Consider the following 25,885-nt stretch of genomic DNA (forward strand, 5'->3'; position numbering starts at 1 on the left):
GCTGCATCTGACCTGTGGCTGACAGTGGCACTACATTTCCCAGCTTCCCTGACTGTGACAGTGCCACTGTAAAATTTATCAACAGCGTGACAGAATGATGAATTCATCAGTCATCTAGTACCATACATTCTTATAATCTGTGTGCGTGCATGTTATTCATCTGCGTGTGGTAGAATGGCAGTAACGCCACAGAAGGAATCTGGTGGTGAGTCATGGCAGAGCGATGTAGTCATCCACTTGTAATACCCCTACCAGACGCACGCGCACACACAGGCTTTTCTATGAAGACAGACTTCTGCCACGAGCAGCATGTGTTGATGAGCCCCATGACACAAACAACAGTCACTGACAGACGCCGCAACATGATAAAGACATGTTTCATGACAGCGAAATGTCAACTGACCCCGCATCCTTGAATTTCAGATGAGCATTCTGTCTCTGTCCTTTATGCAGAAAAATTTTCTAAATGGTTGACAGATGAAAAGATACAGTGACTTAGTGGTGTCCTACGTCTCGTACCATCAACACCGCTCCATTGCACGTTGGCGCTGATTCTCCAAGTTTCATGAACTCTACACAGGACAGAAATTTTCCGAGACATAATCTATCATTTTGTGTTTTGTTGACAGCGATCGAGAGCAGCATCTAACTATCTCCCGTAAGAGTTCAACTCGGTTTAAGGGGTAGCTAACCAAGCATACGACTTACTTCATTTTCCTACTCAAACTATTCCCTTATCTGCCCAACACATGTGAGCATCATAGCATCAAGCACATAGGACACTGCTGACCACACACACACACACACACACACACACACACACAAAAGGCAATATTAGATAAGTCCTCTGTGAAGCAGTCTGCAATAAACCCCCTCCTTTATTCAACACATAAGGAGGAAAACCAAATAAAGTTGGATAGGCAATGATGACACAAGTGTGGGACAAAGTAATGTGCCAAAAACGAAGAGAGGCTGAACCGCCAATCTCCACACTCATTCAAAGTGTGACTTCAAAGTGCATTACTACTAAGACAGTGAGGCCTTAGGGCTGTCCCACTGTTAAACTCTCAAACACACAAGGGCTCTCTCAGGTTTTGTGAGCCCTTTATGCTCACACTGCATTTCTGCAAACACTCCCATAGGGAATTACCCACAGTTCATAGTGTTGTGACGTTAAACTGCGGGTTAAGGGGGAAAGCCTGAAAACATTAAAAAAGTAAATAAACAAAGGAAGGAAAGAGGAAAAAACGCTAACATGAACCAAATGCTATATAATGTGTTCATCTATTCGTCATCTGTTCATACTGTGTTCATTTTTGTTGCTGCTTGTCAAAAGCAAGTGAATTAGTACTTCTTAAAGCTACTGCCGAGAAGATGTTCAATTCACATGAATGGCTCAGCCTTGGCCATGCAGAAAATAAACAGTGTAACATAAAATGCCCCAAACAACAAATATGTTTTTGAGCCATCAATGTAATATCACATGGTAAGCCCAAACCTGCCGTCCTATTCCTGTATATACCATTTTGAGTGCCCAACCTCTCGCACACAACCACTAAACAGGTAACATCATCAGTCTGTGAGGGCTCAAACACTGGGCCTTAAGATGAATTTATACTTCTGTCTTAAATCTTCAATGTCATGATGTAAACTACACCGTTTCCTGATGATCACTTCCTGAGAAATGTAACTGCACGTCAAACTGATGCAGTCAACAATTACAGTGATTGGAAGATTTGACAGTAGTAAACAGGCCAATGTGTTTCTGGGCACTTTTTCACTCCAGTTTTTGAATTTATCAGTGACAGAATAATCATCATCGCCTCAATATAGGAAATCGCAGATTTTAGCAAATTCCTGGATGGACACTTCTGAAACTATTAGTATAGATTTGAGGAAATGTTCAAATAAGTGGAAAAACTTGACAGACAAATATGTTTGACCCAAGGAGGGAAAAACGTCCGAGCTGTCTTATCTGTCACCATCATGGCTTGCGCCACATATAAAACAAGAGGGCACGACCGCAAGGCAAATAACAACCCATCACATGCAAATTCGAATGCTGGCACCAGCAATTGCCACTTTTATAGGTTACGTCATAGCCGTATGTGAAATGACTTAAAAATACTGTCCATCCAATATGTCGATCAATGCTTTAACAACAACGATGAGAATGCGAACTACTAAAATTTAACATTTGTGCCTTCACAATGTGAATCACCTAGGTCAGAACCCTGTTAAATTCTTTTGATGATTAAGCACACCACAGCGAATGATTCATAGCTGGCCGGAGAATTATTGATGGTGTTGATGTCTAAAGGAGCTTCTTGTGGTTTTTGCTTGATTAGCACCGTTTTCTCTTGACCAAAATGATCTAGGGCTGCTCGATTATGGCAAAAATGATAATCACGATTATTTTCACTGAAATTGAGATCACGATTATTTGACGATATTTATTTAACCCTTTAAGACCTACTATAGAACCAAGTCCACCAGAGCTTATATTATTTTTTTTACATGCTGTAGTGCCATTTGTGGGAGCATTTCAAGTTGCTATACATCAATACAACTGTTATAGCCCATATTTTAATAATATGTATGCATTAAGTCCATAGTAATTACATAAATTGCAAAAAAGTGCAATAAACTACAAAAAAAATTGAAAATCGCTTTTGTTTTGTTTACATATATTTCTACTTGGAGAAATTTAAGAGGTTTATCCCTCAAAACTTTAAATACAATAAAGTTGCAAAAAATAGTTTCCCACCATAGGAAATTTATTTTGAGTGTCTTCATAGTTTTATTTTGGAGATACAGCAATTTTTATATACTGCAGGAAAAACAAAAAACAATCCTATGATGCAAATTTGCAAAGAAAACAGCAGGTGCATCATTTCACTGTGGGAAGTGTTACGAACAGCTGATAGGAACGGCAAAGCGTGTTTCTGGAATATTATGTTTTTGTTCCTGCAAGCGCTTTTTATGCAATTTTTGCAAAGCTATATGTGGAACGAAACCATGACCGAGGACAAGCTGATGGCATCAGATGTAAGTACAACTCCTCCGGTTTCATATGCAAAACAAATTATTGCGCTAGCTTACACGGTTCAGGTTCTACAGGGATTTAAAAATAGTTACGCAAAACGGAGCGTGCTGCTCTGACCGGCTTTAAAGGGTTAACAATGACTTTAAAAAAATAATATAAAATAGTGTGCAACACCACTGAAGTTTTTTTTTTTTAAACTCTCTTTTCAACCAACGGCAGTCACTCTCCAAATAACTTCTGCTTAGCTTTCCGAGCTTCCCTCGGGTCCTCTTAATCAGCGGTCTCCAACCTTTTTTGCGCCACGGACCGGTTTATGCCCGACAATATTTTCACGGACCGGCCTTTAAGGTGTCGCAGATAAATTAGGGAGGGGCTAATAATCGGCTCAGTCATTTTTAATGATCGTTGAAAGCCCAGATCGTAATCGTGATTAAAATTCGATTAATTGAGCAGCCCTAAAATGATCCATGTAAAAACAATTTCAAAACAGAGATTATTATTTTTAGTCCACATTTAGTTCTGAAAAGAAGCTTAAACAAAAGAATGCATTTTAATCTTGTTGGCCTACCTACTGCAGTAACTGCTCCTTAACAGCAAGGTCATACATGACATGCCCTGCTTGTTTCTCCGTCAGCAGGAGATAAAATTCCTTTTTAGAAAGTAACTACATCGTGGTGAAATGTATAAAACACAAGAACAAACATGTCCTATCCATAGGTATACACTTTTAAGTAGACTGCCTAATTAATAACTCAAGACAATGTACATCATTAGCTCGGCATAACGCCTTTCATAGAACAAGCTAAGCTTACAATCACCACAGTGACAAAGTTGATTCATCACTTGATTTACTTGTGCCTCAAATGAACAGGTTAGTCCTCACTTCATTTCGCCAGCAGACTCATCCTTATTTCAATCTTGAGGTCTGGCGTGTTATATTCCAGCTTAGAAACTTAAGCATCACATTAGTCTTAAGTAAACAAAATGCAATTTTACTTTTATAACAATTTACCTTTGTGATGAAATTCATTCTAAATCAAGGCCTGCCAGCAGGCCCAATCAGCTGAAGCTAATCGAGGTGTTTCCAAAAATAAAACTGCAGTACAAACTGCTTTGAAACACCTCTCTCTAGCTCAGAAGCCAGGCAATGTGTGTGTTGTACATTGAGTTTTAGCTGCTGTTTAAGATGATACCCTCTGACATGATTTTACAATTGTCCTTTAAGAGTTTATTAGTTAAACCTACTATGTTTTAACCCTGGAACCACACCTACTAGCAGAACAACAGTCATATCAAGATCAGTGTAGCCTGGTTGATTGTTTTTATCCTATTCAGGGTTTTATATGTTTATACATGAATAGCTCATGCATACTGGTTGGTGGTTTAAAAGGCCAATAAATAATAAATAAATATTTTTAAGTATTTTTCTTAATAAACAGTAAAACTATTACCATTGGTTAACATCATATGTTGGTTGTTAAACTGAAGTAAGCAAAAACACAACTTAACATTTTAACTTAAATATATTTTACAAAAAGTCCAACTTGCTCTTTTAACAGCAGTAGTTTAACATTATTATGCTGGCTTTTGTTTTGAAAAATCAGAGCTATGCCTATGAAGTAACTTTTTAACTTCTTTATACTTGCATTTCTCTTAGCAACAAACATCAATGTCTTAAGGTAAGGGGAGAGATGTGAAACATGGAAGTTTTGCAAAATGGGAGAAATATGGATGCGAAACAAAGCCCTTTAAACACACCATCCAATGAAATACGCATTATCACTTTAGTCAGCAAGTCCAAGTTGCTAATCGTTAAGTTATTTTAGGTTCATGTGCAAATGTCACCACATGAATTACCGACACGTCTGACTGATTATATCCGGGTGCGCTTGTTTTACTATAAGTTTTGCAGAACGTCACGAGTAAAGTGTTTGAATCCATGTTAGCGTGAGTGAATGTATGTATGCGTGTTAACCCCCATAACCAAAATACACCTTTGGCCCTAGAGGGAAAAAAAAAACACTCACCTTCTCTGCACAAACGCATGGCTTCTCGATTTTTCCCGAAGTCTTTAAAACTTTCCTCCGATTCAGCACCTAAAAATGAGGCGATCCGAAACACACAAATGAATAGTTGCACTTGCTTCCCTGCCCGTGCTGTTGCTACCAATAGCGTTTCTTCATATTCAACCGAAAACTGCATGCACTCGGCCAAAAAAAAAAAAAAAAAAAAAAAAAAAAAAAGACAGGACTGGCAACTGTCGCGCTCTACCTCGCTTCCTCGCAAACATACGGCACGCTGGGGAACTCACCGTCGTTGCCGTGGAGTTTGGCGGCGTCGACCCAGCTGCTCCAAGGCTGTCCCAGCATTATTTCTGGACTAGGCAACGATCTCCGCTCTGCAACAGTCGCCATTGCTGTGGAGCCTTCTCCCCGCTGGATCTGCTGCTGCTTCAGCTGCTGCCTGGCCGCTCGGCGCTGCTCCCCCCTGACGTCATCCTCGGCCCTTTCCGACATTCTTTCCGCTACAATGTAACAACACGAGAGTCAGCGCTGGTAGAGCTCGGGATAGGAGGACTTTTATACTGATTGACACGGGCATACGCGTGTTGTTTTCAGCAAACCCGCCTCTCAGAAAAAAAAAAATCGCCCTGTGTGGTAACTTGACGTTACAAGTACAAAGCTTACACAACATACTGTTTAACGTCGAATAAATAGGCCGGCTGGCGATTCAGCTGAAGGTTGCTGGTTCCCTTGGCTGTGGCTTACTCGCTAGGTATCATTTAGAAATGTAAATTACATTTAATAATTGTAAACTATACTTAAGAATAACGATCAAATACAGTGCTTTGAGGCAAATTTGTGATTGATTATAAATGAACAACAACAGTAATAATACTAATTTAATGCACAAGTTATTAGTTAATAAGGATCGCTTTTGAGATTTGACTCCATATAAACAGTTGTAAGATATACTAAATACTTTTTAGTAATTGTGGGTGTGACATTAGAAGATGACTGACCATAACATATTTATAATTTATTATTGATTCTTTGTTTTCTTCCCATACTAAGAAAATGTGAGCTTTAACATCTTAAATGTATGAGCCATAAAGCTGATATCAATATATAGACTTTCTACTGGTGACTTATGAGTGAAATACTATATTATAATGACTTTATGTTTAGAATGTATGCATTAGCTTCCCAATATTTTGAAAAATATGAGAGAAATACATTTAGAGATATTGACTTTGTATAAAAGGATTACGGTCAGTTACATTAGATTCCATTTAAAATAAAAACAGGGTCATGTTACTATTAAACACGTGTCTAAGATGTATTAATGCAAGACTTCAGAGATTTTTGAATGACATGCACAAACCTTTTAATTTCTAAGCATTTCAGATTTACAAAGTCTGTTATAATCTACCAAGTTTACTTTCACTTTCAAAATGAAACATTTCTCATTCTACCCAGACAGCATGTGCTCGCCTAAGTAAAGCTGAACAAGGAGAGAGAAAAAAGAAACAAAACTAGAACTGGGATCCTTTTACATTCTTGCCAGAAACAAAACCTAGAAAAGTACAGATGTCTTATAAAGACGGTGTAACACACTGACTGAAATTACTTATAAATGGCACATCTCATCTGTTGTGGTGTTTAATGTTTAATATTAATCATGCAGTGTTGGACTCTGTGTACCCATTTTACCCCTCTACCTGAAATTCTTACTCCAATTTGGCAAGTACTCCAAAAAGCCTTGGCCCTCTCGAGTACAGAGTTTAGTGTAGGAATGCACTGATATTATCAGATGAACATCAGTATCAACTGGTGTCAGTCTTCCTGACTGCTATCACCTACCAAATGTTGATTGGTTTCTGCTGCGTCAAATAAATCAGGTGATCACACGGTGTGATGAAGAGCTTAAATAGTTCAAGTACATTTAAAACTTCTCTTTGCTTTTAGCACAAAATGGTAATAAATAAAAGAAAAGACAAAATGAGCAAACAAAGGAAGGAAAAAAAAACAGTATTAGTAAATTGTGATCTCAAAAATCTGTTTGAAAGTCCAATTTTACCATCATGCATTTAAATGCAAATTAAAAACATCATCCTGAATGTGCTGGCTGTGTGTGTGCTCAAACACTGTGATGAAGAGCATTTTTTAACACTGAAACTACAATAATGTCAATTTAACAACCTTGATGCCAGTTGGTTTAATGTTTTAACTGGATATAGTTATTTGACATGCCCTCAGATTTTTCATTTCTTCAAAACATCTGTTGCCTTTATTGCCATAGCATCATATCTGTAAGGTCAAAGCAAAATGATCGCAATAGTGTAGTTTCAGGAACTCTGCCCAGCATAGCTGTGACATTCTTGTGGGAGGAACCAGTTAACAATTAGTGCACTGATCATAACAAGAGCATTTCAAGAGGAGGAGGACTGTGTGATTACCGTCATCCTTTCACGTACCCTCACTCCTTAATTTTAGAGAACTACTGCTTCACTGGAGAGGAAATAATTTGCATATGTAACTTATTAGCACCATATGTTAGTAGCTGAGTAAAAGCAATAACATCACAAAGGTAGTGACAACATGCCTCTGACACACACAAGAACGTCAAGCTTACTGTACCTGAAAGAGGTCACAACTGCTGCATCTTTCCTGTGGCTTGGAAGAAGAGATTCCCCTTTCTATACACTCCAGTATATGGTGATTGATATTTTGGTAGAGAGCCAACTCTTCAACTGGAGCCTAGTCCAGCCCAGCTGGTCTTCCCTAGTTTTATGTTCTTTAAGATTTTTTTTTCCTGTCCCTTTCAGTTTTACACCGTGATTCACAGCAGACATTTCTACTCTACTTGGCTACCTTATGCTTTACTTTGCTCTGTAAGCACATTTAAAAACAAAAAACAATATCAGTTTGACCCCCTCCTCATGTTCTTGCCGTTTTTATGAAATCACCTTTAAGTAAATACTCTTAGTTAATTCCAGATTGCCCTCTCACAGAAGATTTTGCTCTAGTAAGGTGAAAAATTGAACACTCCCACTGGTCCTCAAGTCGCATCAAGCTTTTGTTGAGTTTATCTTCGTTTTCAGAATCAATACCCATGTCCAGACTGTAAGACTGTATATAAAGATGGAACAAGCAATCATGATGTCATTATTGTTTTTAGAGACAGAAACTCCCATAGGTGAATGAAAGGGTAAAGTGATAAGTTATCAGCTAATGCTAGCTGGACTCAGTATTATTTCAGAATACTTCCAGGAAATCTGAGATAATATTTATGACATTGTAAAGAAAATACTGAATACTTTTTTCTTTTTAATTACTGCCGTTTGCACACAGTGCCATTATTATTATTATTGTTGTTTTTTAAATGAAACAAAGAGTACTTTCCACCCTTTTTTAATGAGTTACTGTCACTGATGACAGACTGCCTAATTGAAGTGCTAATATGTTGAAACAAGGTGCCAGCAACAGTAGCACTCTAGTCCAAATGTAAACCAAAGCTAGCCAAAAGAAAATTTAAATCATAAAATAACTGCTTAATACCTTCATTTAACAATAACTCAATTAACTTAACCTTGTAAAGCATCAAGAGCCTGACCAATATTGTCACCAAGAGACCTTGTACCAGCTACAACATAGCTACATCAGTAATCCTCATCCACTGTTTGCTTTTCCTGACATATAGATTGTAACTATCTGGACTAAAATCACCATCAGAGACGGATATACAGTTCTCACTCTCAGATAGGCCTGGCCTTTCTTTGTTATAGTGCACGCTGGAGGATGCAAATGCATGGTGTTGCTATATTGCTGATGTTTTGACACCTTTTTTTTTTTTTGTCATATGAAGATTTTTACTGGTATTATGAGGAACAGCCCTGCTGTACAGATGGAGCACACAGACAGAGATATCTGCTTATTACTACTAAGTAAAAGACTAATAAAACACTAGAATTTCACTCACCAAAACTGAACCACAAACGTCTAGATTAGGCTGCACCACACACCTGCCAATCAAAGTGACCATGCATTATGAAAGAGGCTTACCTGTCTATGAGGCATAAACTGTTTATTTGTACCAGGCTATAAAGATGTCTTACCGTCATTTACTTGGACATTTTAACATAACAGCCTGTAAAGATTGACTTGCTTTTGGGGCCAGTCTCAAATGGCCATTTATTTATCTAGCACATCCATGTTGGATTCATTTTCTAGCCCAAAATTTGCCACTTGGTCAAACACAGCAGAAGCGTGTAATCATCTCAGATGATTTAATCCAGTGAGTCTAATCAAAATCTATTGTGAGTTCAAAGAACAGAACAAAGCAGATTAGCGGACGCTGGATCAGCCAGCTGATGTTGGATCTTTTAAGCAACATACAGAGAACAGATGCTGTAGTAACGAAGACCTGTGTAACATTAGGTAGTCCAACATAGAAGTCTTGAAATTACACAATTTCTGTAATTTCCTTGATACTTACTGAGGGGCAGCTGCACTGTTGGCCTTTTTTTTAAATTCAAACAATTCATACACACATAGTAAAAAGAAAAACCTAATCTTAAAGCCCAATACAACAAGTAGTATAAAGCATATCCTCAGATGCAACTCACTGATGCTGTAATTGAACACTTCCTTGATACTGAATACTTTACAATAGAAACTGTATTCGGTGTTGGGCCGTTGTAATGGAAGTACTACATGACTAGGTATGATTATTCTGCAGCTATGAGGAAACATAAAAAACCCACCACATGTCAATACAGTTTTGAAATGAACAGCAGCAAGATCTTACCTTGGCAAAACAAGAAACAAGGAATTTATCTTTAAACTCAATCAGATGATCCACATCAGTTTGGGTGATTCCTGGCTGGCACACACACACTGGATAGGAAATCTGGAGACATACACAGACATGCATTGAGGGAAGATGTAACTATACCACACCTTTTCCTTTCTATAGTTAGTAGGTGGAATTTTTGAATTATGTGTAAAAAAACACTTTCATTCCTGTCCCCTTACTGATCAATGGGGTGGCTGTAGCTCAGGTGGTAGAGCAGGTCATCTACTGATTGGAAGGTTGGTGGTTCGATTCCTGGCTTCCCCTAGTCTGCATGCCAAATATCACTGGGCAAGATACTAACCCCAAATTGCACTCTGATGCATCCATCGGAGTATGAATGTGTGAATGTTAGCTATAAAGCACTTAGAAAAATGTGCTTTATAGCGAATGGGTGAATGCACAAGTTGTGTAAAGCGCTTTGAGTCCTCAGATGAGTAGAAAAGTGCTATACAAGAACCAGTTCATTTACCATCCATCAACTTAGTCAACATAAAGAAACACATACATCTACAGGAATCCATTTTAAAGACATGCAGACATTTTTATATTTTTGTTGTCTTCATACATTTAAGGCATATTGCTGTTTATTCAGTGGTGTACTGTACCATATGGTACCACCAACTTTACATTTGTTAGTCAAATGTTGCTTTGCAACCCTTTAAAACTTACAACCTAAATACCGTCAAAACTAAACCACACATCTTAAGTTTAAGTTATCTAATGTCAAAAATCTGTTATAATGAGCATGAAATCAAAATAAATTCACTGCCGGCGACCTGAATTCCAGGATTTACTGGTGCTACACGTTAAAAAAGTGTATTGCTAATATACACAACAACTTTTAGCAAAAGCAGAAAGAAAAATAAGAATCTTACTGCTGCAAAAGTGGCAGTCCGAAACTATTTTCACACATCAAGTCTGGAAAATGTTCAGAGAGTCAGGTCAGGAGACTGTCCAGTGTTTTCTCTTCTCACAGCTAGCTCACAGCAGAAGATTATTAATTGTTAATAGTTAGTGTGGTTTAGGTGAACAAGCTGCCTGGCTGGAAGATTGAGGACACAGTCACTCAGTGAAAATTCACCACAGTACTATCTGCGCTATTCTCACATTCGACAACATGTAATACATATAGACTATCTATCTATATGTATAGACATCTAGAAGTCAATACTTTCCTGTTAACTTTCAATAAGTTAGAGTGGGAAACAATTACAGAGTATTATGTAAACGCTTGCATATGGGTGTCTGTGGAACATGCTATTTAACCTTTCGACAGCAACAAAAATTCTGACTTGTGACAATGCAGAAGGGAAAAGTTTCAGCAGAACTAAAATATTAGTATTATATTTGATTCTGTATGCATGTGCTGTCAAACAATACTAACAGACAATTCTCACATCTTTGTCATAAATGCCAACACTGATAAAGTGGCAAAGAGCTAGTGCCACCATTATAGCCGTTGGCCTCTACGGTGTCACAGTATTAATACGGGCATGTTTGTCATTATATCAGAAAAATTGCCTAGAATACACTAATATATCATCTGAACATCAGTAACACTGACTTCTGACCAGCATGTAAGATTATGTTTACGGTGGCAGCAGCCGATGTCATCTGTTGTGTTATCTGCTTAATTTATTTATTCTTTTTTGTTGTTTTATCTTTCTCAACTGGGTGGCTAAATAACAAAAGCTACATAAAAACATGAGAAATAAAATGAGATTCAGACAGAAAAGATATGATCCAATTATCACAATGATTGGATTGGGGAACTGGTTATGCTGGATTTCCACCTTTATATAGATTCACTGAAAAGGCCTATACCGGTTAAGAACAATGTTAATAACATTCTTACGGAATATAAACATACCAGTACCCGTAGCTTAGCCTTAGTTCGGTTGTGGTTTTGACTTTATGAAATGAGTATGTTAAAGGCCATGAGTGGAAGAACATAGCATTATGTCACTTCTTTAGAAAAACAGTTGTTGTCATTGGCAGACAGGTGCAACTCTGACACATAGATAAGAGAGAACACAGGAACCAGAATTCGTATTGGCTAGAAATGCTGCCACTTCTACTCGACACTAATTACACTATCGTAGTTATTTTTTTGAATAAAAAAAGACAACATTAACCTTCACCGGAAATACGGTATTTGAAAACAGACCAAATGTCTATAAGCCGTTGTGTCATGACATTAAGCTCAATCTAGTGTGGGTCTGTGACTGGTACAAACGTTACTAAACAACACTGATGGCTAACGTTAGCCTGCTAGCTGGCTAACGTTAGCCAGCCATGACTAGCGCCAGCGAGGAAGCTGACAGCAGCCTGACAGCCCAGCAGAAGTCATTAGCCGCGGTCACATATCGACAACAACTTCACTCTTACCAAGGCTCTGGATCCTGTAGACGTAAGTCTGACACCTGGCTGATATATATCAACTGGATGCACAGGGTGAAGGAGACAGAAGACGGTGGAAAAGAGCGAGTTTAGTGCTCAGCCTCTGTGGAGGTCTTCACCTGGTGCTTCCATGTCTGTTTACCAGACTGCATTCTGGGACAGAGAAAAACGTCACCGCGCCACGACGCAAGCGCGAACTGACCAATGACTGCATGGCACCGCCGAACTTCTTCACCAGGAGATTTTATTTATTTATTTATTTAAATTTATTTCTTTATTATTTTTATTTTATTCCCCTGTTAAATGCAGTATTTACAATTGCATGAAGCCTGGGAGATATGTGATAGGGGAAATCATTACAATTAACATGTGCAATTTAAAAAAATTAATAAATAAAAAAATACTACAACACGTTCACCAAACATATGTTTAATTCGATTTAAACGATTTAAATCGATTAACTAATAATTGCGGGCAAAAACAGAGATAACTATTATATGGGAATGAAAGAATCCTGAACTAAAATCTATAACAGAAGCAATGGTGGGGGGGGGTTAAAACCTAGTTTCGGTGCAAAGTCAGAACACTCTTAAAGGACTTTTTTATTACAAGGTTTGATTGATGATTCTATTTGCAGTTTTCATATCAGCGAATGCTTCAAACTACCTGCCCAAATAAGAGTCCCTGGGAATTTGAACATGGCTGCAGGGTGTCAAAACGTGCAGTGTCCTTAAAAAAGTAGAGAGAACTAGATAAGAGACATATTCTGCAGAAATAGGAAAAAATGCAAAGACCTGACACAAGACGATATATGCCAAATTACACAAGAACTGAATTGAAAAAGTAGTGGCACAGATATTATGGAGTCATGAACCCAAAGTTGAAATTTTGGTTCAAATCATCACTATGTATGGAGGAGGCCAGGAGAGAGTTAAAACAGCGAGTGCCTACAGCCATCAGTAAAACACATTGGAGAATGTTATGGTTTGGGGCTGCATTTCAGCCTGTGGTGTCAAGAATCTTGTTAAAACCGAGGGAAATATGAATACATAAAAGTACTGTCAAATTTTGATTCACCATGCACCACCATATGGAAAGGGTCTGATTGACAAACAACTTTTTTTTCTCCGGCATGACATTGATCCCAAACACACTTTCAGTGCAGTAAAAGTATACCTGGATAGAAAAACACAAAATGAAACACCATGTCATACACTGGCCTCCCCAGAGTCCATACCTCAACATTATTGACACAGTGTGATATCATTTGGACAGAGAACAGAAAGAAAGGAAGCCAACATCCAAAGAAGAGCTCTGAAGAAACCTGGAGAACTATTCCTGAAGACTGCTCAAAGAAATTCAGAGGAAACCTTACCTTAGAGAGTTCAGGCTATCTTGAAGAATAAAGGCAATCATACACTGACAGACAAGCCAACTGCAATTGTAAAATTGGAATTGGCGTTGTAAAACTCAGTGTTTGCCTTATATAATATATTTCCATGGATGTTTGCACACATTTCAATAAACAACTGTAGCTACTTCTCATTTCTCCAGCACAATATAAATAAATGAGGGGTGGTTTAGGAGTTTCGCACAGTATTATATGCAAGCTAATTAAGAAAAATAGATCACATTGCTCCACTGTTTATGGTCATGTCCAAAAATAAAGGAGTTTTGGGAAGAGGTTAGAGCAATGATAAAGGAGATTTTGTCAATTAAACTTGTGATGGATCCCAAACTTTTCCTACTGGGATTATATCCTGTAGGGTGTAACATAAATCATTTTGAAAAAATCTTCATAAACATGGGAATACTACAAGCAAAGAGAGTGATAGCTCTAACGTGGAGGAGTCTTGGCAAACCAAGTATTTCACATTGGTTCAAAGAATTGTCTTTATGTTTACCATTAGAGAAAATTACATATACTCTAAAAGATAAACAAGAAATTTTCCAGAAAATTTGGGGGCGCTACATCCAGTATATTGGGAATAAAGATCTATCTGGTTTACTGTGTGAGACAGGGACAGCCTAGCTATTTCCTGTACAGGACTACAACCATATGCTGCAATCTGAAAGTTATTCTTTAAAATCTGTCAGAGGTCTCATGGACTCAAGTGCTTTCATTGAATGTACCTTGTGTTTCGTTTATTGTGTAAATTTGTTTGTGTATGTACTTTATATATGTATATATGTAAAACTTTAATAAACATAATGTTGAAAAAAAAGAAAAGAAAAATAGATCACACTTATAGCACTTTGCAGAATTTATTCCAAAACATATAAGAAAGTTATACGTCTGTTTGAAGAAAAAAAAAAATCAGTTTAGTGCGATGGTTCATGACACAAATTAAGACACTCTATAAATGTCATCAGTCATCATGTCATCACCAAAACATGGTTTTAACAATATACTTCCGTGTTGTTCTGCTCTTCCTAAAGTTAAAAAAAAAAACTCATCATATAAAGTTTTATCAAAAAGAAAACGCTCTGCATTTTTTTTCCAACTAAAGGTTTCACTTGTCTCATAAAATATCCAATGGCACCTATTTTTGCCCACTCCAGTCCGGTTGGTGGAAGTAATTTTTCAAACTAGCTTGCCAACCGAGGACTAAACCCCAGAAGAAGAGCAGGAGACTGTCCACTTCCTGCTGCTCAATAAAGTTTTGCAAAGCCGCAGCACAAACATGGGGGCTGTTACAGATGGTAAGTAACCGTTCTCTTCATTTATATTAGCTAGTCATACCACCTATGAGTAGTAACAATTATCTAAACCTTTAGAAATACTACTATACCCAGGCACATACCCATACCCGTCAAAAACGAACCAGTTGTGCATGGAGACGTGGGTTATTTTGGATACAGCTAACATCAAGTAGCCTTGTTAGCCGGTGTATTCGCTTTACCTGCTGTACCTGAATGGCTGTTATTTCGCCCGTATTCCAGATGAAGTTATTCGGAAACGCCTTCTCATTGACGGTGATGGAGCCGGAGATGACCGCCGAATCAATTTGCTCCTGAAGAGTTTCACGAAATGGTGCAACTCTCCCGGGACCCCGGAGGAAGGGTAAGCGAGCTCTACATACCCAACTCGGTTGCCACGCATTTCTCTAAAATCGCCTAGAAGAATTTGGTCTGAGTCATAAAAAGTGCTGTAATTCTGTTCAGATTCACACAGTATCAGAGGATGCTGGGCATTCTGGCTCAGTGTGAATTTTCCATGGGGAAGACGTTGATGGTTTACGACATGAATCTTCGGGAAATGGAGAATTATGAGAAAATCTACTCCAACATTGGTAGGACTGGGTTTTGTGAGACTGTCCATTTATCTTCGCAACTGTTTACAAGTCACATTTTGTATTACCTGCTTTTCCAACTCGTTAATTTGTCCCCATACTACAGAACAAAACATTACATCTGCACATGAGAAGATAGCAGAATGCAAAAAAGAAATTCAGAGGGCAAAGAGGATACGAAAGAATCGCCAAGGTAAGAAAGCTATTCAGTCAGCTGTCCTATTGACAAAAGACTCACGTTTTGTTATGTACCCCTTCTACAAGCTATACCTCCAGCTGTTGTCAATTCTCACCTGTAAATTCTAAAGATCTTGACATCAGTTAAAGCCTTACACCTATTTACTTGACCCTATCCCCACCAAACTATTTAAATGTGTGTTTCACCGTTTCCCTTAAATGTGCTGTAATCACACTGCTACTCGAGAGAAAAAAAAACCTGGCTCCATTGATCATTAATAATTCTAGCCTTAATTGTAATCTTTCATTCTTCAGCAAAGCATTTGGAAGAAAAGGTTTACAAACAACTGAATAAATACCTTTCAAATCATAGTTTTTATAAGTACTAATCAAGGTTGAGAACCAGTCATGGCACAGCAACAGCTCTTACTAAAGTCATCAATGACTCGAGGATCAATAATGATTCCCTGAAAGTTTTAGTTTTTCTTGATCTCACTGCTGCTTTGAACACAGTTGACCATGAGATTCTAATTCATAGGCTTCAGGACAAAGTTGGTTTAACAGGTCAAGCTCTTGATTGGCTCTCATCATATCTAAAGGGTAGAAGTTTAATGTTTCAGTTAGCAGTTTTAGATCAGAGGTTCCTCAAGAGTCTATCCTTGGTCCATTACTATTTAACTTTTACATGCTCCCACTTGGTGCTGTCTTAAAGAACCATAATAAAGCCTACAATTGTTATGCGGATGATACACGTTTGTACTTATCACTTTCCTCTGACGATCTAACGTCTGTTCGCAAAAAACTAATGAGCTATGTTGATGATATTAACTGCTGGATGTCTCAAAGCTTTTTAGAACGGAACAGAGCCCAAACCAAAACACTTTTTGTTGGTCCCAAAAGTCTGGGACATAAAAATAGTTTCTCTGAAACAGAGTGAGCAAATCAGGGACCTTGGCATCATCTTGGTGGTTTCAGTTTTGATAACCACATGAGTGAGGTTACTAGAACTTCTTTCTATTACTTAAAAATATATCAAAGGTTAGAAAATTCTTATCTCAAAATGACTTATGTGTTTGATCCATGTGTTCATGTCAAGTTTGTCAGATTATTGCAATCATCAGGATGTCTTTAGATGATTCAAAATGCAGCGGCTACTGTCTTAATTGGTGTGTGGAAATTTGACCACTTTACCCCAGTGATGAAGGAACTTCATTGACTCCCATTACAATATAAAATTACCTTAAAATTCTTCTATTACTTCACAAAACTCTGTTTCGCTCACCAGTACATTATGTATATAAGATGTAACTTGTCCAACTTCTCTCTTTCCATACTTTTTCCAGAGTATGATGCTCTAGCTAAGGTTATCCAGCAGCACCCAGACCGACATGAAACACTAAAGTAAGTCAGTCCTTGCCTTCTGGTTAGTCAGATCTTTGCATTAAATTAAATGCATCGAATTTACAGTTGTGGTCAAAAGTTGACATACACTTGGAAAGAACATAATATCATGGCTCTCTTAAGTTTCCCGTTAATTCTACAACTCTGATTTTTCTCCTACAGAGTGATTGGAACAGATACTTCTTTGTCACAAAAAACATTCATGAAGTTTGGTTCTCTTATGACTATATTATGGGTTAACAGAAAAAAGTGATCACGTCTGCTGGGTCAAAAATATACATACAGCAACATGAATTAGCAATTTTGGTGACTTAGAATGTTGTCAGTGAAAGGAGCTTCATAGCATGACCTCTTAACTTCTTGTGAGTGATTATGAGTGACGACAGCTGGGGACTTCTCTGAGGCCAGTTAAAGAGGGCTCATTGGATACAAACGCCCACAAATGGTACAATGGGGAAGTCAAGGGCGCTCAGCATGGATCTGGAAAAAGAGAATTATTGACTTGAACAAGTCAGGAAAGTCACTTGGGGCCATTTCAAAGCAGCTGCAGGTCTCAAGAGCAACAGTGCAAACAGTTGTTTGTAAGTGTAAAGTGCATGGCACTGTTTTGTCACTGCCACGATCAGGAAGAAAACACAAGCTACCATCTGCTGCTGAGAGAAAATTGGTCAGGAGGAGGAAGAGTCAACCGAGAATCACCAAAAAGCATATCTGCCAAGAATTAGAAGCTTCTGGAACACAGGTGTCATTGTCCACAGTCAAACATGTTTTGCATCTCCATGGACTGAGAGGCTCCCGTGCAAGAAGGAAGCCCTTGCTCCAAAAGTGGCACCTTAAGGCTCAACTGAAGTTTGCTGCTGATGGACAAAGATAAGACCTTCTGGAGGAAAGTTCTGTGGTCAGACGAAACAAAAATCAAGCTTTTTGGCCACAAAAATGCCCAGCAATATGTTTGGAGGAGAAAAGGTGAGGCCTTTAACCCCAAGAACACCATGCCTACCATCAAGCATGGTGGTGGTAGTATTATGCTGTGGGGCTGTTTTGTTGCCAATGGAACTGGTGCTTTACAGAGAGTAAATGGGATAATGAAGAAGGAAGATTACCTTGAAATTCTTCAACATAACCTAAAATCATCAGCCCAAAGTTTGGGTCTTGGGCGCAGTTGAGTGTTCCAGGACAATGACCCCAAACACACATCACAAGTGGTAAAAGGAATGGCTAAATCAGGCTAGAACAAGGGTTTTAGAATGGCCTTCCCAAAGTCCTGACTTAAACCCCATTGAAAACATGTGGACAATGCTGAAGAAACAATGTCAGAAAGCCATTAAATGTAACTGAACTGCACCAATTCTGTCAAGAGGAGCGGTCAAAGATTCAACCAGAAGTTTGTGGATGGCTACCAAAAGCGTCCAATTGCAGTGAAAATAGCTAAGGGACATGTAACCAAATATTAGCACTGCTGTATGTATATTTTTGACCCAGCAGACGTGATCACTTTTTTCTGTTAACCCATAATATAGTTATAAAAGAACCAAACTTCATGAATGTTTTTTGTGACAAAGAAGTATCTGATCCAATTACTCTATCAGAGAAAAATCAGAGTTGTAGAAATAACGGGAAACTCGAGAGCCATGATATTATGTTCTTTCCAAACGTTTGACCACAACTGTATGTGCTTTCAGCTTTTGTGATGATCTGGCTATGAGCTCAGTTTTACTTTGTTCTTTGCAGGCAGCTTGAGGCGCTTGATAAAGAACTCCAACAGCTGTCTCACATTAAGGAGAATGTGGATGCCAAGGTAAAACCAAAATATCTCTTAAACGCTTTAGTTTTAACTTTGAATATTTTTTTAGTTAGCAGTAAAAATTCCTACTTGTTAAAATCTTGCTTTTGTTCCACTCAGTTGGAGTTGCGGAAGAAGCAGTTCCATGTGCTGCTCAGTACCATACAGGAGCTTCAGCAGACCCTTGAGAGTGAGTGCTTTTTGTTTTAAGTAGCTGTTAAAGTGTGCATCTTAGCACATTTGGTGTCACCTCACCTCGCTGATCAACTTTCTGTTTTCTAGACGATGAGAAATCAGACAATGACGACAACAGTCAGGAGAGCCCTGCAGAGAACGGAGAGTGAATATGTGGAGATCCTGAATTTAAAACAACTTGATTTTAATTGATTTTGTTGTCTCTGATACTTTTTTAAAATGTATTTTGAATAAAGCTGACTTGTCCACAGCTGCTTTGTTTAATTTATTCACCAAATTTTAGATTCATATTAACATTGTTGATGTATATTTATGTAAAACAGAACTGATTACTTCAACTTAAATAATAATAATATTATAATCCGAAAATTATAATATAACTATTTGTTTTGCTGTTTTTAATTTACTGTGGGAAACCACAAGAGGGAGCTAAAGTAATTTAAGTAGTTACAAAGTGTAAAGGTAATGGACTGGTTCTTATCTCGTTTTTCTACTGAACAATCAAAGCACTTTTAAGCAACTTACCTGCTCTGCCTCCTGAGTCACAGCCACCCCAGTTATTTACTCAGGTTTTGAGTTAAAACTGATGAATTCAACATCTCAGCCAAACCGAAGCAGTTCAGTTTGATTTGTTATGGTTTTTTAATGAATAGAATTCTCAGAAATTAGAACGCGTCATTAAGTATCTGACACTTAAAATATAATCAGAAAGGTCAAGTTAGAAAAAAACCCTCTTTATTTAAACAAAGTTATGTGATGTGATGTCAAAATCATTTAAACAAGAACAAAAAGCACTTTAGTAGAATTTACTCACACTAGTAAACCAGAGAGTTTACAGAGCCCTTAAGCCCTAAAAGACATAATTTAGGATGGAGTGCTACATGTTACACTACATGTGTACATATAAACGGTCTCCCATCACCTGGCACCACTGACTGCAGAGCATTCACATCTAGAACTCGACCAGGTATGCACGGGCCTTCATGAGGCGTGTGACGCGATTCTGCAGAGCAGCCCTCTTGGTGCCAATGTCAGAATCCTCCTTCAGCAAGAACTCCAACTTTTCCTTGTCTTGAAGCATCTGCAGCATCTCCCTCTGCAGCTGGATGGCAGCCTCTTGCAGCATGTGGTAGCGGATCACCAGTGGGATTTGATCAGCCAGACGCTGCCCAGCAATCTGAAAGAGGAAGTAGAAAAGACAGTTATGAATAATTCCAAAAATAGCCTCTGTGTAAACACTCACTGATTTTGTCCATATATTTTTCCACTAAACATAAAGTAAACTTACTTTGTAATATGATTTAAGGTGTAGCATCAGTTCCTGAAGTGTAGCATGGTTATCCTTGGTGTACACATGTATCCGCAGCTTGCCTCTGTGATTGTGTTCCTCCTCCTCATCATCTTCTTGCTTGCTTTCACTCAAGCTGTTGCTGTATGTCCTGTCCTGGGAGTACACCAGCAGCTCCATCTTGAACTGAGTTCTTAGCATTGATTCAGCAGTGGCCTCTTTATCCTGCTTAATGGCTTCGATCTTTGCCTGGAAAAAGACTTTCAGTCAGTCTGACATTTCTTAAAATGACAAAAATGATACTTTGACATAATGCTGATAACGATTAAACAGTAAAACAGAGGCAAACTCAGACGATTGCTACCTTGGCTGTTTTTATTAGGTTAGGAAATCCAGTGAAGCTTCTCTGGGCCAGCTGTAGGAACACCCTTTTAATAGCATCTAGAGAAAACAGATATAAACAATAAAACCACAGAACTTGAAGTGATCGCATCATGGGTGCAGCATATTTCTGGGTAAATCTATTGTGTAATCCAGGCTACTTCAATAGTTTCAGTTTCAGCCAAACCTCAGTTTTAGAGAGAGGATTATTAAAAAGAAAAAGAGGTCCAACAAGCAAAAGTGCAAGATATCAAAGTCAGTTGCTTTGCCAAAACCAAGAAAATGTAGTAAGTGTAAGTGTTAAACATAGACAGCACTAAAAACATTGAACAGTGAAGAAAAATGTTTTTATAACCGTGGAGATCACTTTTCAGATTGAAGGCATACACGACCGCTTATTCCAAATCTGGCAAACATCTACATTTTGTAAAAACACGTGGAAATAAGCCATTAGATCTATGGAACAAAGTTTTATTAAGCTATGAAACAAAAGTCATTCTATATAGAAATGTCTCAAGTTCACCACCTAATCCGTTAAAACACAGCAGTGCCTCTACTTTTGCCTGAACCTGTATACTGCGAATTTGACACGCTGCTCTTTAATGACCATCTCATATCTGTCTGAAGCAGCAGGCTAAATTCAGAGGTATGTAAAAGCATTCTGTGTGCTCAAATTTAGCCAAATGCATCAAAACTCACTGGATGGGTATTCAATGTAGCATCTACTCAGAAAATCACAAAACTAGGACAAAAAGTGAGTAATTATCCAATATGTACTGCCTAGACTGTAACATCACCTGCTATGTCCTTGAGTTTCTTGACAGCTGGTTCTTCCAGCTGTTTGATCTGCTCCTTCACCATGACCTCAAAGGTCTTGTAGTTGATAAAGCCTGGTAGTTCTCTTCCACGGTACTTGTCTTCATATACCTCCACCTCTTTTTCAATTTTCCTGTTAACTGCAACACGAATGGTATACATCAGAGATGTGAAAATGGACTGCTATACACCAGCTCAGTAAAAATAAAAAGACTCACAGTTTTGTCCAGAGCGGTCCAGGTGGGCATTCCACTTCCCAAACTCTTGCCTGAGAGTAGAAAAAACATTCAAGTTCTCTCCACAGTTGAGCTCCTCTCCTGAAGTCAGGTTGATGGCATCGTGAGTGAATGCGGTCACTTTCTGCAGCACACACGTGTTAGAGGTATTTGATGTTTGTTAAGCAGAAATGCAAGGAAATGAACGTAGTCACATAAATGTTATGGGTGGTAAGGAAGCTCACATCGATGAGGAAGATGAGTCTCTCAGCCATATCAGAAGGAGGTCCATTACCATATCTGTCCAGCTCTGCCTGAGTCTGAGCAAGTTTATCCTCTATCTGCTCTTCCAGTCTTGGCAGAGATCTCTGTAAATCAAACGGCAGGGTCACACACCTTACAGCTAATCACTTGGTTGTACAGGACGTTTGTTATAAGAACGCAAAATCAGAAAAAAAATCACCTCAATGTGATTCACCAGCTCAAGGGTGAGTTTTTCAGCTAGTTTAGGAACAGTGGCGTGGCCTTCACTGTAAAGAGTGCTGGAGCAAGAATAAAACAGGTTCTCAGTACTTTACTAGATGATTCGCACCCAAACAAACCTACAACAAAAAAAGAACAAAACAAAACAAAAAAACTTACTGGAAATAGGGATGATCTTTGAAGAACATCTCCTCTTTTTCTAGGGCTTCAGTCAGAGACACTTTCTCTGTGATCTCCTTCTGACCCCTGCACCTGACAATCATGTAGCCCTTATTCAGGTGGATGACTTCATTATGGACAATTTCAAGCACGTTCTCTTCTGTGCCTTTGTCCACCAGGTCAGGCTTAGTCAAGATACCTGAGTGAGAGAGGGAGATAAAGAGAGAGAGAAGACAACTTTAAAGTGAACTTAGACCTGTCACATCTAAAAGACTGAGTTGGAATTTGCAAATATGTTCAAAAAAGAAGCCAGTATGATTGTGGAATGAAGTTTTATAGCTTTATGAAACACTATAAGGGGTCCTTTTACCCAAAGTCCTCTCTCCTTCAGGATCCACCTGCTGCGCCATTTTCAAAGCCTCTGTGGTTGCAATGTCCACATTACACGGAACAACCACCAAGCTGATGGTTTCTTGTTTTGTGATAAACTTCTGGATCAGTCTTTTTATCTGAAAGTATAAATTCACACCATGCATGTAGTTCTTTCTACGGTACTTCCTATTCTTAAAGTGAAAACACCCATCTAAACCTAAAATCACACAAACTTTTAGAATTCAAGCAGTCGTTGACTGCAAAAGATTTTCACCTTTGCATTAAAATAATCCTTATATTTAAAATGACGTTAGTTTGTCCAGTTATTTTTGAACTGTTGAAAATGAGGGATTGTAATTATTAAACAATACTTTTATTTACTCCTTGAATTAAAACTGAATGAAGTCTGCACTTGAATGCTTGACTTACTATGCATTGTAGTTAGTGTGCAGAGACAAAACTACAAAAATGTCACCGTCCAGAGACTTATGGAGCAAACCACATCTGCCTTATTTACCTGTTATTTGCCCAAGGTGCTATGAAAACCAAAGAAGTCCCTATGAAGTTTTTCAGAGGGACCCTCAACTATGATACCTGATCGCCGATGTTCTCTGGCTGTCCTTTTACAGCCACCCTGGCAATGCCGGGCAGGTCGATGAGGGTCAGGTCCGGGACCTCAGGGGAAGCGATCTCCAGACTGATGAGCTCATTGCTGATCCCCACTCCGACCCCAGCCATTTCATTTTGAGCTGAAGGTACAAACAGACAAACATAACATGATACAACTAATGATTGCAGGACTGATCAGTGAAACCTTAAAGATCCGGTAGCTCAGTCAACCAGATTTAGTAATTATGTGTTTGTATATTGTACCTTCTTCAATCTTTTTATCCACAGTTGTAGGATCTTCTATTTCCTCCTCGTGGCCCTGGTAACTTATCCTTCCAGTCCATTCTTCTCCTTCTTTCTTTCTCTTCATCTTGAGTTCAAGAGGGCATCTTGTTACAATGCCTAGATTAATGAAATGTGAATAAGAAAAAAGGGAAAAAATTAAAGATAATCTGATGAAATTATGAAAAACAGTAGTCTGTGTCAGACAGCACAAGAGTTATTTGATACTCTGTCAACAGCACATCTTAATATTTGGTAACAGTATGAATAGGGAAGAGAAGCAATTATAAATGTTTCCAAATGTAAATGAGGCCATTGCTGTAGTGTGGCTCTTTATTTCCACCTCTAACACATTGCATGATGGTATTGCAAAACCTAGTTTGTTTCAACTATATTGGAACCTTGAGTGAAGGCACAACAGAGTGAACGTTTTAAAAGCCAGGATTATTCATTTCCCTGATTATTCCCAGTCTACACTGGAGTATGATGTATCAGCTCGGTGTGTCTTTTGACGTGGTTAAAAAAATCTGTGAATGCTGCGTCAGAATCCCTTATTATTCTTTATTTCTTCATTTGAACCTTTATAATTATTCCTTATTTGCTTCTTTCTTACTCACCGCTGCCTCTCGGCAGTGCCACCCCGGACAGCGCCTCCAACACAGAGCTCTTCCCAGAGCTTTGGTCTCCAATCACGGCGATAGCAGGCAGCGCCAGGTCCTTCTCTACACCGAGAGAGCGGAGAGAGTCAATGAGGTCGATGCAGGGTCGGACTTTCTCCTCATACTGCTGGTTCAGAGTGCTCATGATGGTGATTGCTTTTCTCTTCGAAAGAACAAATGAATGCAGCTAAAATTAAAGTGACAAAGTCGCTGTGGCTTGTGAGCTGTTGTGTCGGAAGAAGACGGACTGAACCGGAGAAGTTTCGAATCGTCAGCCTGGCTGTAAGTTTCGTTTTCCCTCAGTTTCGTGTACGTTACAGGTGCCTGTGTAAAAATGATGAGAGAGAGACTGGCCCGTCCCGTCGTTTCAGTGACGGAGCACGCATTTAATAAGGCGTGTCAAACTGAGTGATGATGAACGTTAGCCAACAGTTTACGCTGCAGAAAACAAAAAGGCAGAAGACTTTCTGGAGACCTAGTGGTCACATGCCGGGTGACCTGCAGGTGTGAAATCCTGGAACCATGAACATAAACATGCGTTAGGAAATGTTGGTCTCTTGTTTTTTGTATGGCAACTGTATTGAAGGACAAGATTCAGTTTTCAAGGTATTGAAAGTAACAAAGACTGCAGACTGATTACAGCTGTAAACACAATTTGTTCTTTTTGAGTAGAAGTTAAGGATAATGTCCAACACATGCTTGGTTTTCAGTTCACCTTTGCAAAGTAAAGGATTAAGAGAACTGTAGGCAGTGGAATATACCACTCTGAGGCATTTGAGGGTCAGTCCACTTGTCAGGATTTAAGGTATTGTTTTCTATCTAGCTTTCGCTGCATATTTTATTAACATTATGTAGTTCATGTTGATGTTTTAATGAGTAGAAAAATAGTTTTAAAAAGGGGGCTCAGAACAACTTTATCCTCCCCATAATTTCTGGCAACAGTTTCATTTATATGACCAAAAAACTTTAAGGATGGCACAAAGATTAGAGGGTGGAGGGCAAATAATACCAAGCCTGTCATTGTGAATTGGTATCTGTTTCCATATTTTGTACAGTGGTATAACTAATCTAATTTATTTTGGGGCTGTACCAGTTTGAAGATGAATCCGTTGTTGAGAAATGTTCTTTTAATACATTCTGATCATATTTTTGCAGAAAAAAATGTCACTTTCAAAAAATTCAGCCTTTTAGTATATGTCTCACTTTATTTTAGTTATTCATTTCCCCCGTTAATGTATACACAAACTGTAACACACAATATAACAAAATAGCACATGGAGTGCATACCATTACCAGTGATTTTTATTTCTAACACTCAAAACATTTTTAATAAACAAAAAATATACTTCTGCAACAGCAACATACATGCGTATGACCCTTTAAGATGTTATATTATATATATATATATATTATATATATTATATATATATATATATATATATATATATATATATTATATATATCTACA

The 25,885-nt window shown here is 38.3% G+C and overlaps 3 protein-coding genes across 4 annotated transcripts in view; 1 reads left to right on the plus strand and 2 right to left on the minus strand.

Moving 5' to 3' along the window:
- The window catches only part of atxn7 (ataxin 7), a 29,109-nt gene extending 16,668 nt beyond the window's left edge, over positions 1-12,441 (minus strand). The window contains exons 1-5 of one of the 2 annotated variants that reach the window (XM_080892743.1): positions 12,293-12,441; positions 9,857-9,958; positions 9,029-9,071; positions 5,358-5,570; positions 5,074-5,142 (exon numbers count right to left, since the gene is read on the minus strand). In XM_080892743.1, the coding sequence (XP_080748869.1) occupies positions 5,074-5,142; positions 5,358-5,562 (274 nt within the window). In that variant the 5' untranslated portion in view covers positions 5,563-5,570; positions 9,029-9,071; positions 9,857-9,958; positions 12,293-12,441. The remainder of the gene's footprint in view (positions 1-5,073; positions 5,143-5,357; positions 5,571-9,028; positions 9,072-9,856; positions 9,959-12,292) is intronic. The other variant, XM_080892742.1, reaches the window with a different exon arrangement.
- A 2,440-nt stretch (positions 12,442-14,881) lies between these two features.
- Positions 14,882-19,403, plus strand: thoc7 (THO complex 7). Its single transcript, XM_080891536.1, has 8 exons — positions 14,882-15,007; positions 15,248-15,368; positions 15,470-15,597; positions 15,704-15,790; positions 17,118-17,175; positions 18,907-18,973; positions 19,079-19,148; positions 19,241-19,403. Exons 1-8 carry the CDS (start codon positions 14,989-14,991, stop codon positions 19,300-19,302), a joined length of 612 nt encoding a protein of 203 aa, XP_080747662.1. The 5' UTR covers positions 14,882-14,988; the 3' UTR covers positions 19,303-19,403.
- A 464-nt stretch (positions 19,404-19,867) lies between these two features.
- Positions 19,868-24,763, minus strand: LOC308402178 (interferon-induced GTP-binding protein Mx-like). The gene is made up of 12 exons (XM_080890859.1): positions 24,376-24,763; positions 23,741-23,878; positions 23,462-23,616; positions 22,866-23,004; positions 22,496-22,694; positions 22,317-22,395; positions 22,099-22,221; positions 21,857-21,998; positions 21,620-21,778; positions 20,806-20,882; positions 20,442-20,690; positions 19,868-20,330 (listed from the first exon to the last, which is right to left on the minus strand). The coding sequence occupies exons 1-12, from the start codon at positions 24,560-24,562 to the stop codon at positions 20,106-20,108; spliced, it is 1,872 nt and encodes a 623-aa protein (XP_080746985.1). The 5' UTR covers positions 24,563-24,763; the 3' UTR covers positions 19,868-20,105.
- Between the last annotated feature and the right edge of the window lie 1,122 nt (positions 24,764-25,885).

The sequence above is a fragment of the Rhamphochromis sp. 'chilingali' genome (assembly GCF_963969265.1).
Source record: "Rhamphochromis sp. 'chilingali' genome assembly, chromosome: 9".
Classification (NCBI taxonomy): domain Eukaryota; kingdom Metazoa; phylum Chordata; class Actinopteri; order Cichliformes; family Cichlidae; genus Rhamphochromis; species Rhamphochromis sp. 'chilingali'.